General features: G+C 39.1%; 1 protein-coding gene across 9 annotated transcripts in view; it reads left to right on the top strand.

The window, feature by feature from the left end:
• Positions 1-15,572, top strand: part of LOC124113378 (cAMP-regulated phosphoprotein 21-like) — a 71,819-nt gene that overhangs the window by 29,140 nt on the left and 27,107 nt on the right. For all 9 annotated transcript variants that reach the window (XM_046473736.2, XM_046473753.2, XM_046473744.2 and 6 more), the window contains exon 2: positions 5,887-6,034. In XM_046473736.2, the coding sequence (XP_046329692.1) occupies positions 5,896-6,034 (139 nt within the window). In that variant the 5' untranslated portion in view covers positions 5,887-5,895. The remainder of the gene's footprint in view (positions 1-5,886; positions 6,035-15,572) is intronic.

Below are 15,572 nucleotides of genomic sequence, written 5' to 3'. Positions count from 1 at the left end.
TCGGAAAGGATATACCCAAAGCCATATTAAGTCATGTTAAATCACCCAAAAGGAATAATGAGTTGATTGGGGTAAACAAGTAACTTTTGTTGTTCATTGGGTTTTAAGTTTTGTTGCAATATAGTTGACTTTTGATGCATACAGACTGTAGCACTAGTTATTGCACTGAGTCTGAATACTCACTGACATTACTGCTAAGATTTGAGCTCACACAAGCACAATTTATCCATTGTAATTGTTTTAATTCTCATCGCAATTAAATTGCAATTTACTAATACTTGTCATGACAAAAGAAATAGGTTTGACATCTGCTCATATTTATTTCTGTTTAAGGGTATGTGCTGGTGTGTTTTTATTTTAACTCTGCAACAGAGCACAAGTATGGAGGGGTGCGGTCAATCATCATAAACTAACAGTCAAATCATCACAGATTCAGAGTTCAGTATCAAACAAAAGGGGAATTAGTTCATGTTTTGCAACGGATCCAGATTTCTTACCCCAAAAGTGAATGAGAGTAGCATCAAATATGCTTTAACCAAAAGGCTACCCCACAAATACTATGAGCTCTGGTTGACAATGGTTGATTACAATTGTTACAATTGGCTGTTGGTCTTGTTTATTGAAATTACATTGTGGTTTTATTTTCCTGAACATGCAGAACATATTGTACTATTTTCATTGGTCGTGAAATTAGATCAATATGGAAGTTGTCCCGATAGAATTATTGTCTTGTTATTGATTAATCTCTCCATCACCGCTGTCAGTCAGACATTGACTATTAAGAATTGCACTGCTGTTCTGTTTTTGTATCGAATCTTTGAGATAGCTCCAAACTATCATATGCATGATAATTGCCTGTTAGGGTTTGTTTCAATCTTCTTCTTTTTGTCATTTCCCATTCACAACAAGAATGATTCTTTTACCTTAGATATTATGTATGTCAATAGTCTATTGCCTTAAGCTCCCTTGTATGAAATTATAACCGAAAAACGGCACATCGTACAATTGTAATGTTTGTTTGGAGCATGGTACTTGCACACATCTTTTTATTGTGAACAGCACGCAATGATCATTTAACTATCGGGTGACCTTAAAAACACTTTTGTTCAACCGTAAAGAACGCTTATGCAGTGCCACATACACAGCTTGCTGAAAATCAACGTCTACACGTTGTGGGTATGCTGCATAAAAGTTGCCAGACATTTTAATGTTCGTCGAAACACAATATCATCTCTTTGGAGACGTTATCTACAGCAGCGCAACACTGATGACCTGCCAGGGGCCGGTAACCCAAGTGCGACGTTACGTCATCAAGATAACAATATTCGGTTGCTGCATCTACCGAATCGATTCCAAAGTACCACATTAACAGCTTGGACAATTCCTGGGTTGAGACCAATTAGTGGCAGAACCGTACGCAACCTGTTCAGGGAGCACAACATCCGCCCCACACATCTAGCGATACTCCTTAGTTTGCTTCCACATCACCGTCAGGCATGCCTAGCTTGGTGTAGACAGCATCTGAGATTCAGAAGACAAGACTGGGGCAGTGTTATGTTCACATGAGTCCAGGTTTCATCTGGAGTTGTGCAAGGGTCTAGAGGCATCCCGGACAACGTTTTAGCAACACTTGCGTTACCCGACATCATAAGTTTTGGGGTGGAAGTGTAATGGTATGAGGTGGCATGACACTACACTTGCCAGTCTTGGGAGATCATGATTCATCATTTTGAATGGCATACGCTACCGGGATGACATCATTTGAGATCATGTTGGACCCTTTGTTCAGGGGTGTAACGTCACGTTACAGCAGGATATGCACACCCACATGTTACACATGTTGTAACAGACAATTTGAGACAGCTTAACATTGCTGTACAGCCATGGCCGGCTGCTTCTCCAGACCTCTCCCCCATGGAACATGTCTGGGATGAGATGGAATGACGGGACCAGAACCAGCAAGCAATGCTGTCTCAGTTGGGCCAATCTTTGGTTGACATTTGGAACAACATCCCCCCAGGCTGTCTGGTGTCTTCAATGCACCCCCGCTGCCTTACCTGTATCAACACAAGTGATGGTCACACCTCATATTGACATTGTTAATTGGGTTGTTACACCACCCCTCTTGTAAGGTGTGTCGCTCTGTCTCCTATTACCAGGTATGGGTTTTGTCAATGAATTTGTTATGATAAACCATTGATCAGACGAATGACCAAATATTATTTTGTTACTTTCAATAACAAAACATTTACAGGACAGCACCTTTTTTTTTTCCACAAGTATATATATATCTATGTAGCCAGTTTTTATGGTGTGTGTTATACTTATCAGAGTTAGAAATTAAGGGAGGTCCTGGGGTCCTTGATGTCTACTGCTCGAATTATGTTTGAATCTAGAGACCCCTCATATCTTTAACTTTTGACATTGAGGTTATGACAAGGCCCCATTTACTTTCATGCATTTTTAATTTGGATCACTGTTTATACTGCAGGACTTGAATCAATGGCGTATCTCAAATCTTTGGTGGATGGTCCCAGTAAGGGCAGATTTCCATTTCCATTGTTAAATGACATCGATGATGTCATGTATGTAGATTTGTCGTCATTTTTTTAATCTCAACTTAAACAGTAAACAGCTGAGAGAAAGTCAAGTAAAACTTTGCCAGAATCTGATGAAATATAAATAGGATTATGTTTCCTGAATTATAAAAAAAAAATGTTCATTTTGGAGAACATAACATTAAATGTTTGGGTAAGATGTGTTCTGTCAGTTTCTACCAATTATTTATTCTATCATCATGGGCCATATTCTGTTCCGTGAGTTCTCCTTGGATTCTCACTGTTGCTCAACTCATGGCACAGGACAGGATATCCTTTCTGTAGCAGACATGGGATTATGCCATCTGCAGACTGTTTTGTCTCCAATTCTTTGTCAGTAACCAGCTGTTTGTCATGGGATGTAGACCTTTTACACTTATCAAGATGTCACCATTATATATATTCGACGATGAGTTTGACAGTAGTCATTTTCTCCGTGGCCGTGGCCTTTGTCATGTGATCATCGGATGAAGCGGAAGATCCAGTATTCACAAGTTTGGGGGGAAGTGACTGATGTATGAGATTTGAGAATGGGACCTAAGAATTTATGTTAGATAAGAAATGTAATTGTCAAGAACAGTGTACAAGTCTCCCTGTAAGTGATAATACAATGACCACAAAACACCAGTGTCATTCCCTCCCTCTTGGAGACGTGTAGTAGTATAGATATGGAAGGTGCCATAGATTTTTTAATTGGCTCTGGATATCTGAATGACATCATTATTGACATGACATACAACATTAAAAATGTCATTGACTTCTCAATCTGACGTAAATGAGACAGTCTGCCATGGATTTCAGCTCTACCATGGATCGGAGGCTTAAATATATAAATTTTTGCATTCAAATTGAGGTTCAGCTGACACTAACAGACAGCTGTAAAGATTTTCAGCAAGGTAGAAATAACATTGTTGTATCTATTGTGTATACTCAGAGCTTCCATTATGGATATTGTAGCCAAAGATTCCAGGGTGAAATAATGCACATGTGATGCCATCTTAACTTGCTTCTATACTGCTGATTTTGTAACATTTATATTTCGCAAAGATCAGAATTAGTAATGGAAGGACTTCCTTTGTTGAAACTGATAAAGTGAGTTATCTGATCTTGGTTGTTATTGGGGGTGTAATCATTCAGTCAGTGTAATAGTGAACCCAGTGGGGACCTCAAGTTGAATGTGTCCCCAACACCCTTTGCTTGTCGTTAAGATTCCAGGTAAGAATTGGTCCCAAACAACGTATGCTAGTCATAAGAGGTGACTGGATCAGGTGGTCTGGCTCGGAGATTTGGTTGATTGCATGTCATTGTAACTGTATTCATGTGAACTGTAGTACAACTAATTTACAAGCAACACACAAGGTTGTAATGTCCGAAGTGCCCGAATGGGCAAAAGAAACCTGGACAATAAATTAGAACAAATACTCCAGGAACTAGCCAGCAGGTGTAGTGGCCTTCTACATTCAATAGTTTGTTAAAAAATAGTCGTTTCTGATGCTGACATGTCCCAGCAGTTCCATATGTTTTTGTCATTATTCTGTCATTCAACAATATTAGAAGTATAATCCATCTTTGTCCTCATTTGCCATGTCAGCAGTAATTAGAAATATTGCATTTTTTTTATCTCCCCGGCATATAATGCGGGGGGATATAGCTATGGGCATGTCCGTCCGTCCGTCCGTCTGTCTGTCTGAATCGTTTCCGGAGCAGAACTCAGAAACCGTTAAATATTTCTTCATCAAACTTTGCATTAATATCACTTAAAGGGGAAGTGTACACGCAAAAATCACTTTCTTTCTTTTTCTAAACAAAACGCAATTTTAGAATTAGTTAGTATCTGTGTTTGAAAATATACGCTCATTTTTTTTCACAGTGAAAGTAGGAAGCTCACAATAGTGTTAAAATGATATGTCGTTATGAGGCCTTCGTTTTACGAGCGAAATAGGCCTGAGTTATCCCCCTTAGATTATGACGTAATTGGTGCCAATTCAACTGGGTCCCTGTCTATTCTCAACGCAAAAGATATCAAGGACCAGTTTGCGGTAAAACAACATGGTCTACGACACACTCCGGCGCAGTGGTGACTCAGCATAACACAATTCTGGCTGGCATCTGAGAGGCTAGAATCACAAAACTGTACCTACACCACGTGAAGCGGCTCTAACAAAGCATCATGACGTCATAATGTTTATCAATTGGCACCAATGACGTCATATTGCAAGGGGCATAAGCCATGGTGTTTTTGTTATGGAAATAGAACACTTGGTAAATGTGAAAAATATAAATCGTTTTAATGCAAAAAATATGTTAATTAAATATGATGTTTTTATATTTTTGTCTATGACACTTCTATGTTAACACTTTTAATGTGGAAAAAGTACAAGAAAAATTGGTTCATTTCCGTGTGAACTTGCCCTTTAAGTGGTGAAGTTGTGCCTTTTGCTAATTTGGAATTTTTCCAATTTTTTTATTTTCCAATTTTCATGAAAGCATGCTGGACATAGGCTCACTTTGTGAGTGATGTTAGTTTCCGAAGCAGTCTTGAATATTTCTCCATGTTACTTTTCATAGGTTTAAACTACATACTGAACTGGTGCCTTTTGCTATTTAGGAATTTTATAATTTTTTATTTTTTACGTTTCCATGGCAACAAGTTGGATTTAAGTTTTAATATAGGTTGGGTTCACTTATGGAGTATAACAAATAAGCTGTTAAATATTTCCTTGCCAAACATTGCATGTCTATATATAAAGCACATACTGAACTGGTGCCATTTGATATTAAGGAGTTTTAGAAATGTTTAATTTAGAATTTCCATTGCAGCTATTTTGACATGGGCTATGAGAAATGTTTGGTCAGTTACCTGGTTTGGGACCATAACGTGTTAAAATAGGCGGGGGATATAGATGACTTCGTTGACTATACGCTTGTTTAGTTATTGTTTCTTGTAATTTGTCATTTGTTTGCATAAAAAAACCCCACAGAAACACACTTGTTTTACTTTCCATTTTATATGGATGCGACCATCTGGTGGACCATATGGTGGATCTTTTGTGGGTAAACAATGTATGCTTCTTCAAGAACATTCAACTCTTGACTCATTACATACAGAATTGCACATTTACTTGTGGTTACTTTACAGACAGCTGCCGGGGGGGATATGTCATCTTTCTGATGACTCTTGTTTTATTTTCATGTTGAAATTCGAGAAGGACTTCTTCAAGACAAGACCAGTTTTCATCTATTCATTATACATGCCTTCATAATAAGCAAGTTGTTATTTTTGTTTCAGTGGCCCTAAATGACCATGGCGGAGTCTGAACGTCGGTCGGGCAAAACACCGCTGAAAAAACAACCAGAGATAGAAGAGGTGGAGGAGGGAGATGAAGAAACAAATGGAAGTCCGAACTCTGACGTGTCTGACACGACCATTACTCCAGGTAAACACATGATCCATAACAAATGTACATTCATCATTCACAGATACACACAATAGAAGTAGCCAATGATTGCATCAATATACTGCACAACCTGTAGGCTCAGATGCACCAGATAGCTGTCAAGTCATATAGAGATACCCTGTTTTCTCTGATTGAAAATACATTTCTTATAACAGATTCATGACAGCCATAAGAACAAAATCATTGTTGACTCACCATCATTGAGAAGAAATTCAATACACTTGATCTCTTTACTTTAAAGGTGAAAGATTGCTATATTATTCTGCGAAAGGTATTTTTATTTCTGTTGCCTTGAGATATTTTAAGCTCCGGTAAATTAATATGTCATCTGTTTTCTCAATGTTGCAATGAAATGTTGTTTTTCTAGAACAGTAAAATCATGTCAAGGTTTTGTTTCCCATAAAATAATCCATGTATGAATAGTCTTCAGTCTGCGAATTAGGCCACGAGTCAGAAGCCTGAGTCTTGTAAAAATCTGATCAGTGTTTTAAACTCAACTAGTGATATTCCATATAATAACATCATATTCTTTAGAAAATGGTGATAAGAGGCTGAGTTTGAGCTATGTTCGAGCCAGCAGTCTAAAACTGTTTTGGCAGAGACTGAATCTTAGGTATGATAACAAATAAGAATAATTTAATTGTTTAAATGATCCAGTTAATCCAGCATTTGGTGATGATCCACCAGCAATTGAGTGATCACCACATTTAGTTTTTTAGGCATTTAACAGGAGAGAGTACATTATATTATCACCGACACTTTGGCAATGAAGAATTTTTTTATCATTATCATGATTGTGCTAATTATGTCATGTAAGAACTGGATTAAACAGCACTATCTTTAGTTTGCCACTGTTTCATCTGCATGTTCTGGTAAGTACTCTTAATCTGATTGGGAAACAACCTTCAACAATCAATTTATTTTGTTGGGCGAGGGATATAGAAACGGGCTCCGTCCGTCTGTCACGTTTCATTTCCGGAGCATAACTCAGAAACCGTATTTTTTCATGAAACTTTGCAGGTCTGTCAAGTACATGCTGAACTGGTGCCTTTTGCTATTTAGAAATTTTAGAAATTTGTATTTTTTACGTTTCCATGGCAACAAGATGGACTTAGGTTCCAAACTCTTCTTTTTTTTACAAATTAAGTTCTTAGCCTCAAACAGGAAGTTGAGTAAAGTTAAATCTTTCGTTGTGGACATTACATGATGTCATAGAGGTATATCCACAGAAACTTGAGTCAACTGAGCAAATTGTTTCGAACTTGTGACTAGTAAGTAAATAAAGCAGGGGCCTGTGACCTTTGGAAAATTTACGTACTTGAGGAACTTGCAGTACATCAAGTAATTACCGAAAAAGGGCTTAGCATCAAAGTCATTCATGAAGACATGAGTATAACTCGAGGAAAAGATGCTCCTCCCTGTGCCACCTCAAAGAGGTGGGCAGCAGAGTTTGAGCATGGCAGGAAGAGCCTTGAAGACAACCCATCCTTGAAGGCCTGTGGCGTCAGCAACACCAGACACGATCAAAAGAATCCACGATATCGCGGTGACCGACCGGCAAATAACTGAGCCCAATGGTGAGATTACACTGTTATCACAGAAATTTTGGCAATGGTAAAAGTATCAACTCCTTGGGTTCCAATGCTTCTGACATCTGATAAAAAACACACGCATGACGTCTTGTGATAATTTAGCTCTGCTTGAAGCTGTTCCCGAAAGGTTCTGGCAGCGATTTGTGACAATGGATGAAACCTTGGTTCACCAATTTCAGCCTGAGTTCAAATAACAATCAAAATGTGGAAGCATTGGACATCACCACCACCAAAGAAAGCAAAGACAGTTCCATCAGCTGGAAAGGATATGGCCTCCATGTTCTGGGGTGCTGAAGGTGTCATCATGGTTGACCTTCCAAAAGGCATATGATGCTGCACTCTTGAGGCATTTAGAGGATGAAAATATGACTAAGATATTTTTGGGCTAAAACGATAAGGCAAGATCAAGATGCGATTTGTATCATGATATATATGGTCATGATACGACAGGTATCGTGATAAGCATATTTATGTCAAAAATATCATATTTATGTGGAAACTTCTTGACTATTAATATGACAGAGCAGGTTCAAAAGGAAAAGCTAGCTGTAGACATGTTCATATTGGCTTTATTTAATAGTGAACATAAAAGCTAATTACAACACATTTTGCAATATTTGACTCATGATAACTCTGTGGTGTCAGTAGGTAATATAGTTTAGCAAGTGTATCATTTTGTATCGATACAGTAAGAAATGTATCGTGTATTGTATTGTCACATGAAAGCTCTTGATGTAGAGTTAGATATTAGATATTTAGGAAGCTGAGAAGGTGTGCTCAAACATCTGGATAATGCACCAGTGCATGAATCAGCCATTGCCGTCACTATAATCCATGAGTTTGGCTTTGAACACCTTCAGCAACCCACCTTGCTTTCCTGATCTTGTTTCCAAACATGAAGAAGGTTCAACTGGAAGAAAGACGTCATAGCAGCTGTGGCAAACTTTTATAACAGCCAAGAGAAGGACTTCTACGAAGCTGCGATAAAACTTGGCAGTGTATCAATATGGAAGGGGATTATGCTGAAAAATAAATGATTTTTTTCTTCAGGTGTAGTCTTTCTGTGTGAGGCTCAGAACTTATCAATCGATCCCTGTATCACTACATCGGTAAAACAATTTCTAATGCAGTCATCTGTCTAACTAGCCTGAGCTGAATATTATCTTCAGTATTAAAACTAGTGTTTGTTAGTTTGTTTGTTGTTTAACGCCGCACTCAGCAATATTCCAGCTATATGACAGCGGCTAAATAATCGAGTCTGGACCAGACAGTCCAGTGAGCACCGATCCACGCAATGGGGATACAATGACATGCATCAACCAAGTCAGCAACCACCCAATCCTGTTTGGCACCTCTTAGGACAAGCATAGTCGCTTTTTATGGCAAGCATGGGTTGAGGAAGACCTATTCTATCCCGGATCTTCACGGGTCATTAATGCTAGTGAGATATTGTAGTTGAATAAAATGTTACGATTGTATCCTATGAGGTGTCATGATGTACATCTTGTCAGTCTTTCTTTTTGTGTGTGTGGGGGCACATTCGTGTGTTACGAGGTATTGTGATTGAAATTTGTTTTCACTTCTCAACTTAAATGGAGACAAATTTTACATAATACTTTCAGGAAAAATAATACTCCATATGAGCACACTCGAAATTAATTACCATATTCGACGTAATAAGTGCCCCACTCTAATAAGCGCCCAGGGTGATATTTGCTAATATATTGGCTAGTGAACAATCCCAATTAGCACCTCTTCCGATTGATCAATGTACACAAGACTTATTTATTCATGTATAATATGCACTCGTGTGTTATATGCACCCTTAATTATGGGCATTTAAATTCTGGAAAATATATATCTGTCGTGTATAATACGCACAGACTTTTCTTTTGTTTCATTTCAGGTACATAAACCTAGAAATTTACGATCTTTCAACTCTGTTTTTTTTCTCACCAAAATTATATTCTAATAAGAGCCCCCTATTTCTAATTTTGAAAGCGCCCTAAGCGCTTATTACGTTGAAAATGGTATGTTCAAAATAAAGATTTGACTAATTATCGTTATTGATTACGTACCAAGACATTAATTACACGTGCAAACACAACCTTATCGCCGATTGTGCCTTGACTGAGTGAGTGAGTGACCATATTCAAACAGCAAAGTGGCAATGAGAAGAGCAGGTAGCGGGTTATTTAAAATAAAGAAAAGGGTCATTGGGTTTTTTTATGGTGGAGATTCCCCTGTCCCAGCACTAGATGACACGTAGCCGGAGACAGGGTTAGTGACGAGGCTGTGAATGAAGAAGCTGGTCCAAGTGAGAACTTGATATGTGATGATGAAACCAGGGTTAGAAATTGGCACTAGTCCTATAGTCCTTGGCAAACTGCCCAATAGTAAAGGTATCCTAAGGACTAGTAGAATTTTGACAGTTTTAAAGGTTTTGCTGTGTGCTATCATTATAAGGACTAGTGGACTGAAACTGTTAGTTTCTACCGCTGGAAACGACATAGTCAGTGAACCTTAATCTGGGAAATACTGGCAATTTGACTGTGGATGTGCTGCTATATAAACTGGAAGAAAAAACAAATCAGGATGCTATTTCAGTGCGAGAGTAAGTTATTATTTCAGTGCAAGTTGACTTTATTGACTTCTTCAGATTGTGACTTTGTGTGATTAGTTTCATTAGAAGTGCAGATTGTTGTGGTGATATGTGGTTAAATGTTTGGTAAGTGAAATTAAAATTTTCGAAAGTTATATAGTTCTGCAGAAGGCCAATTTACCCCCTGCATCACTTCCATTACCCTGATTGTCAGTCTCCTAATCCTAGATATTTTACTTGTGAGTTTAAATTTGGGTGTGCATGCAGTTGAGTTATGAACACAAACTAGTAAAACCATTCAATTTTGGGTCCCTTTAGTACTGGCCCATTTTCATATGAGTGTTGGCCCACTTTCTTAAAGTCAGAGGGACAATGGGCCCAGTTTGTTAATGAGCTGGATGCATCCCTGCTCTTCTGTACACTTATTGCAGAATAGAGGAGTAAGTGAATGTTCTTATAGCCACTGTCTGCAATAACCCAGCTATATCACAGCACCCTATTATATGTCCATCCGATTCTTGGACCTACCACTCCTTGGTCAACAATGCCACGCCTAACTCAAATTCAGAGAAACCAGGCTATCGGACGTTTGGAAGCTGGAGAGTCTGTGCAAGATGTTGCCCGTCATTTGAACGTTAACATAACCACAATTTACCGTCTCCTGCACCACTACAATGCTACACAGACCACAGATGACCTTTCTCTGAGCGGTCGTCCTAGGGTCACCACACCTCGACAAGATCGGCAGATTTCCCGTCAACACCAGTGACATCCGTTCCTAACTGCAAGTGTAAGTGCTCGACAGACCATAGGACCACATAATCGACACATTAGCCGGGACACTGTGATCCGACGTCTCCGTTCCAACAACCTCAGATGTCGCCGACCAGCACGTCGCCCTATTCTCCAACCACGGCATCGACAAGCACGACTTTAGTGGGCACAGGGTCATCACAATTGGCGTCATCGTGAGTAGAGGCGTGTCATCTTCTCTAATGAAAGTCGCTTTTGTGTCTCCCATGCAGACGGAAAGGGATCCATGGGGTGGACCTAGCTTCATGATATGGGCAGGGATTTGACTTAATGCGAGACTTGGACCCATGTGCTTTCTGAATGTTGGTCAAGGTCGGCGACACGGCGTCACTGCTCAGCGGTATATCGACCAATTGATCAGACCCCACGTTGTTCCATTTTTTGCACAACATCAACAACACATTTTCCAGCAGGACAACGCTCGTCCGCATGTTGCCAGAGCTACCATGGCCTTTCTGCAACAACACAACATCCGTGTTCTACCGTGGCCAGCCCTGAGCCCTGATATGAACACCATTGAACACTTGTGGGATGAGGATCAAAGGCGTCTGCACAACGTGCGCCCAGTCCCTACAACTGCCGATGAACTACGCACAGCTGCTCTGGATGTGTGCAGGAGGATCCCTAGGGCCTTCACAAAACGTCTGATCCACTCAATGTACAGTGTCTCAAGTATAAGCAACGATCCATGCCAAAGGGCACGGTGACAGGCAATCAGCCTGACCACACAATCCATTTCTGTCAACTCTTATGACAAGTATCGTTTCTTGGGAGCAAATCTACCCTCAACCCACAGGTTGGCAGCCAGTACTCCATTTTTGTGTAAAAGTTGATTAAAGTGAGGTTCTAGTGGTTATGTGGGGAAGATTTAACAACAAATTCGTATTTACCCAGCAGGGCTTGCTCCTTTTAACCTGAGGTCGCGTAGTCACCTGGTAGCAGGGCTCTGAAAATTATAGAACTCCTCAACCCTATGCCCTTTTCTGCACTCTGTAGGTAGGTAAATCTTGGCTTCCATTTACCTTATTTCATGGTGATTTATAAGCAAATAATGATGTACACAACATGACACAACATTACTAAATGGCGGCCAGTTGTCATTTCACTGAGATGATCGACATATCTTTCTTTGAATTTACCATTCACACAACTTCATCCCCCCCTAAATATTTTCTCAGCGAAATTACATGACTCATGAGCAGTGACCAATTAAAAAATGAAACATGGAGAAGGGGTGCAATTTTGACTAGCCAGACGGGCCATCTACTTTAGGTTTCATGATGTGTGACTGTTAATGACCATTCCATGTGCCTTTGTGCATGAACAGCATCCATGGTTTAGTAGAAATTGAAGGTCGAGGGTTTGATTCCCTGGACATGTCATACCAAAAGATATAGAAACATAGTACTTGTTGTTACCCTGCCTGACACTTATCTAAAAGTGCATTAATCTGACGTGAAGTCCCATTTCACCACACCTTTTTGTGAGACAACCTCCGTGGTCTAGAGGTAGAGTGTCCGCCCGGAGAGCGGAAGGTCCGGGGTTAGATCCCTGGCCGCGTCATACCAAAAGACGTTAAAAGATGGTACTTGTTGTTACCCTGTCTGGCGCTCGGCATTAAGGGGCTAAAACAAGGACTGGTCGGCTCGGAGTCAGTATACTGTGTCTGAGTGGGGTATTCATGTTAAACTGTGTCATGGTATCTCATTGGGCTAGCACTATAAATCGGCATCAGTTCGGACTAGTACAAGCAGCCACACACACACTCTTGCATGCTCGTCGCTATATAAGTGCAACAATCTTGGATGCGACGTTAAACCCAATTTCACCTCACCTCACCTCACCTCACCTCACCTCACCTCACCTCACCTCACCTTTGTTCATGCTATCAACCACTGGTTCTCCAGTCTAGACTTGATTATTTCCAGACCACTGATAGATCCTCTCAAAAGATTAACTCAGATACTGCTTTATTTTCTTGTTAATTATCAATTTGTATTCAGATTCACTGATACAAAAAGAGATAGTTACACCCAGGGCGATGCAACCTTTATGCTGCATATAAAACAGTGATTCATATTGATTTTGGATATTGTTTTCTGTCCAAATTCGGGATCATATGTGCTGTTTGAAGAAAAAATGATAGTTCTATATTTATTTCAAGTGATAACGTAAATAATATAATACAATTCAGGCATGGTATCTTCTTGAGGAGAATTTTAATTACTGTAAAACAGGAAATTAATGCGAGCAGAATATTAATGCGAAAAAAGCGAGTGACGGAAGGTCGTATTAATTTTATGCGCATTAATTTTGTACCATCTAAAGGAAATAAATCACTTTAGTATAATTTACTAGTATTACATCAAAAACAATGATATCAGATCATTACAAGTTGATAGCAGACACTGACAACAATCAGTCACAAAGGTAATAGATAAATAAATTACTAGACAAAATAACAAAGTCACCTACACAAAGTGAAGTTGAGTAGTGGTCAGTTCACATCCTGTCAAGCAGCCCAGATTGGCACCAGCCACGAATTATCCCATCAGTGTCCTTAACAAGCTTGTCAAGTTCAAGTTCAAGTTCTTTATTAACTCAAACCGCCGTCAAGAGCAGACACGAGCCAACACGCATGAATGGGTTGACAATCTTGTTGTTTTATTTGAGAATATCCTATCAGCATAATCCCCTTATTTGATACACTGATCTGTTTTCTACTCCTTTTCATCAAAGGGCAGAACGTATATACTAGTACCAACAGACTGTCAACTAAAACAACACTAACACAATGATAGCTGCCAGGAAACCATTCTCACGCTTGGCCATCAAACATACAGGCAATTAGCTTAAATAATATTAAAATAAGGAAGGAATCTCACACTGAAAAAACATGGACAAGGGATTTAATGTGCACAGTTATTTTATTTATCTCTGTCTACTCACAGTTCCTGCTCAAAACGTCATTTGAAACAAACAAGCGTTTTCAGGTAAGGCTTTTATTTACCTAGGTTACATTAATTAAAATAACACAGAACATAAATCCAGCAAATAAATTTTTAGGAAAGGGTATGGGCACTTGCATTTTTAAAATGCGCATTTATGTCTAAAATCAAGAACTCGCATTATTTTCATGTCGCATTAAATTCCTGTTTTACAGTAACTGTAGAAATCTTTTGTAAAATGGTGAAGCACATTTTGGTGTGTGCCCTGCTGTGATGTAGTTTCTTCCAGGCAACTGTAATCCTTATGCAATCATTCAACTTATTATAATACTTATATGAATAGTGCTATTACATACTTCAAACTTGTAAATCATGCTACAGGGCTTGAGTTAACTGTACAAAACATGCACCAGTGCAACCTATTATTGAAAAGTGAAACCTGGTATGTATGTCTACATGCACCAAGTACATGTCAATTTTGTTGGTGTCTGACTAATCCTTACTTGTCCACACAACATCGACCTTTCAACACACTCAATACCTCTAAGCTCTGTTTACCATACTACCTCACTAATCCCTGTGTTGCGTGTAATTTGTCATGCTTCCTTGGGCTTGACATCATCAAACTGTGGGTACTTCAAGATAATGTGCTCATGTTACTGTCCCGTGTGCGAAATATGCTGCAGTCGGAAAGCGCACGTTAAATCTTCTATATCAGTCATGTTACTGTTACATGTTGCAGCAATATGTGTATTTATGTGACACTGGAAGCAAACTGTCCTGTTTTAATTTATGGGACAAAGGTGCAACCTAGTTTTCTATGGTGCAGTTGGTTTTCATGTCAACATGCACCCCAGAAATTCGTACTAGTTAAGGTATCAAAAGGACTAGTAGTTTTGCTGTATGTTATCATTATAAGGACTAGTACTGAGTAGTAAACTACAACAGTTAGTTTCTGTTGCTGCACCTGGTGCAAGTTAAATCAAGTTCTTTAAATCGAGCCTTGTGCGAATTTGTGATGATGTTCCTTTTTGTGTGAATTTCTCTGGTTGGATGAATAGCTTTTATTTTGGATCTGTGTTCTCTGTTAAACATTGCTGTTTTTCTATACTTAGTAAATACAAGTACTCTCCTGTATATTATAATCTGAAGTTCATCAAGAGAAAAGTGACATTATGATCCTTTCGTCAGAAGATTCTTATAAACATGGCTCCTTATTCAAGCATTTAGGGACAATAACAACACATGGGTGATGACATTGCTGAAGAGAGCTATTTCCACCACAACAGCATAGCTCAAACTTTATTTTTGGAAACATTTACACAGCTGGTTGTGTCTGATACATGCAAGTCCTACTGCACCTAACTAAAGCATGGTGCAATGTGGAGGGGTATCGGTGATGAAATATACTCTGAGATACTAGATTAAATTGGATCTGGCGTGCAATGTGTTACATCTTCTTTGAAGTATATTTGCTTCCAACACCTCTCCTGTACATATTAGGAAAAGTAACAAATTAGATCTTTTCTGGTTGGACAAGTAATGTGACACCTATGGCCATT

Source organism: Haliotis rufescens, unplaced genomic scaffold, assembly GCF_023055435.1.
Source record: "Haliotis rufescens isolate VD_foot unplaced genomic scaffold, xgHalRufe1.0.p SCAF_4, whole genome shotgun sequence".
NCBI classification, from domain to species: Eukaryota; Metazoa; Mollusca; class Gastropoda; order Lepetellida; family Haliotidae; genus Haliotis; species Haliotis rufescens.
The sequence above is the reverse complement of the archived record's forward strand: the minus strand, read 5'-3'. Positions and strand labels throughout refer to the sequence as shown.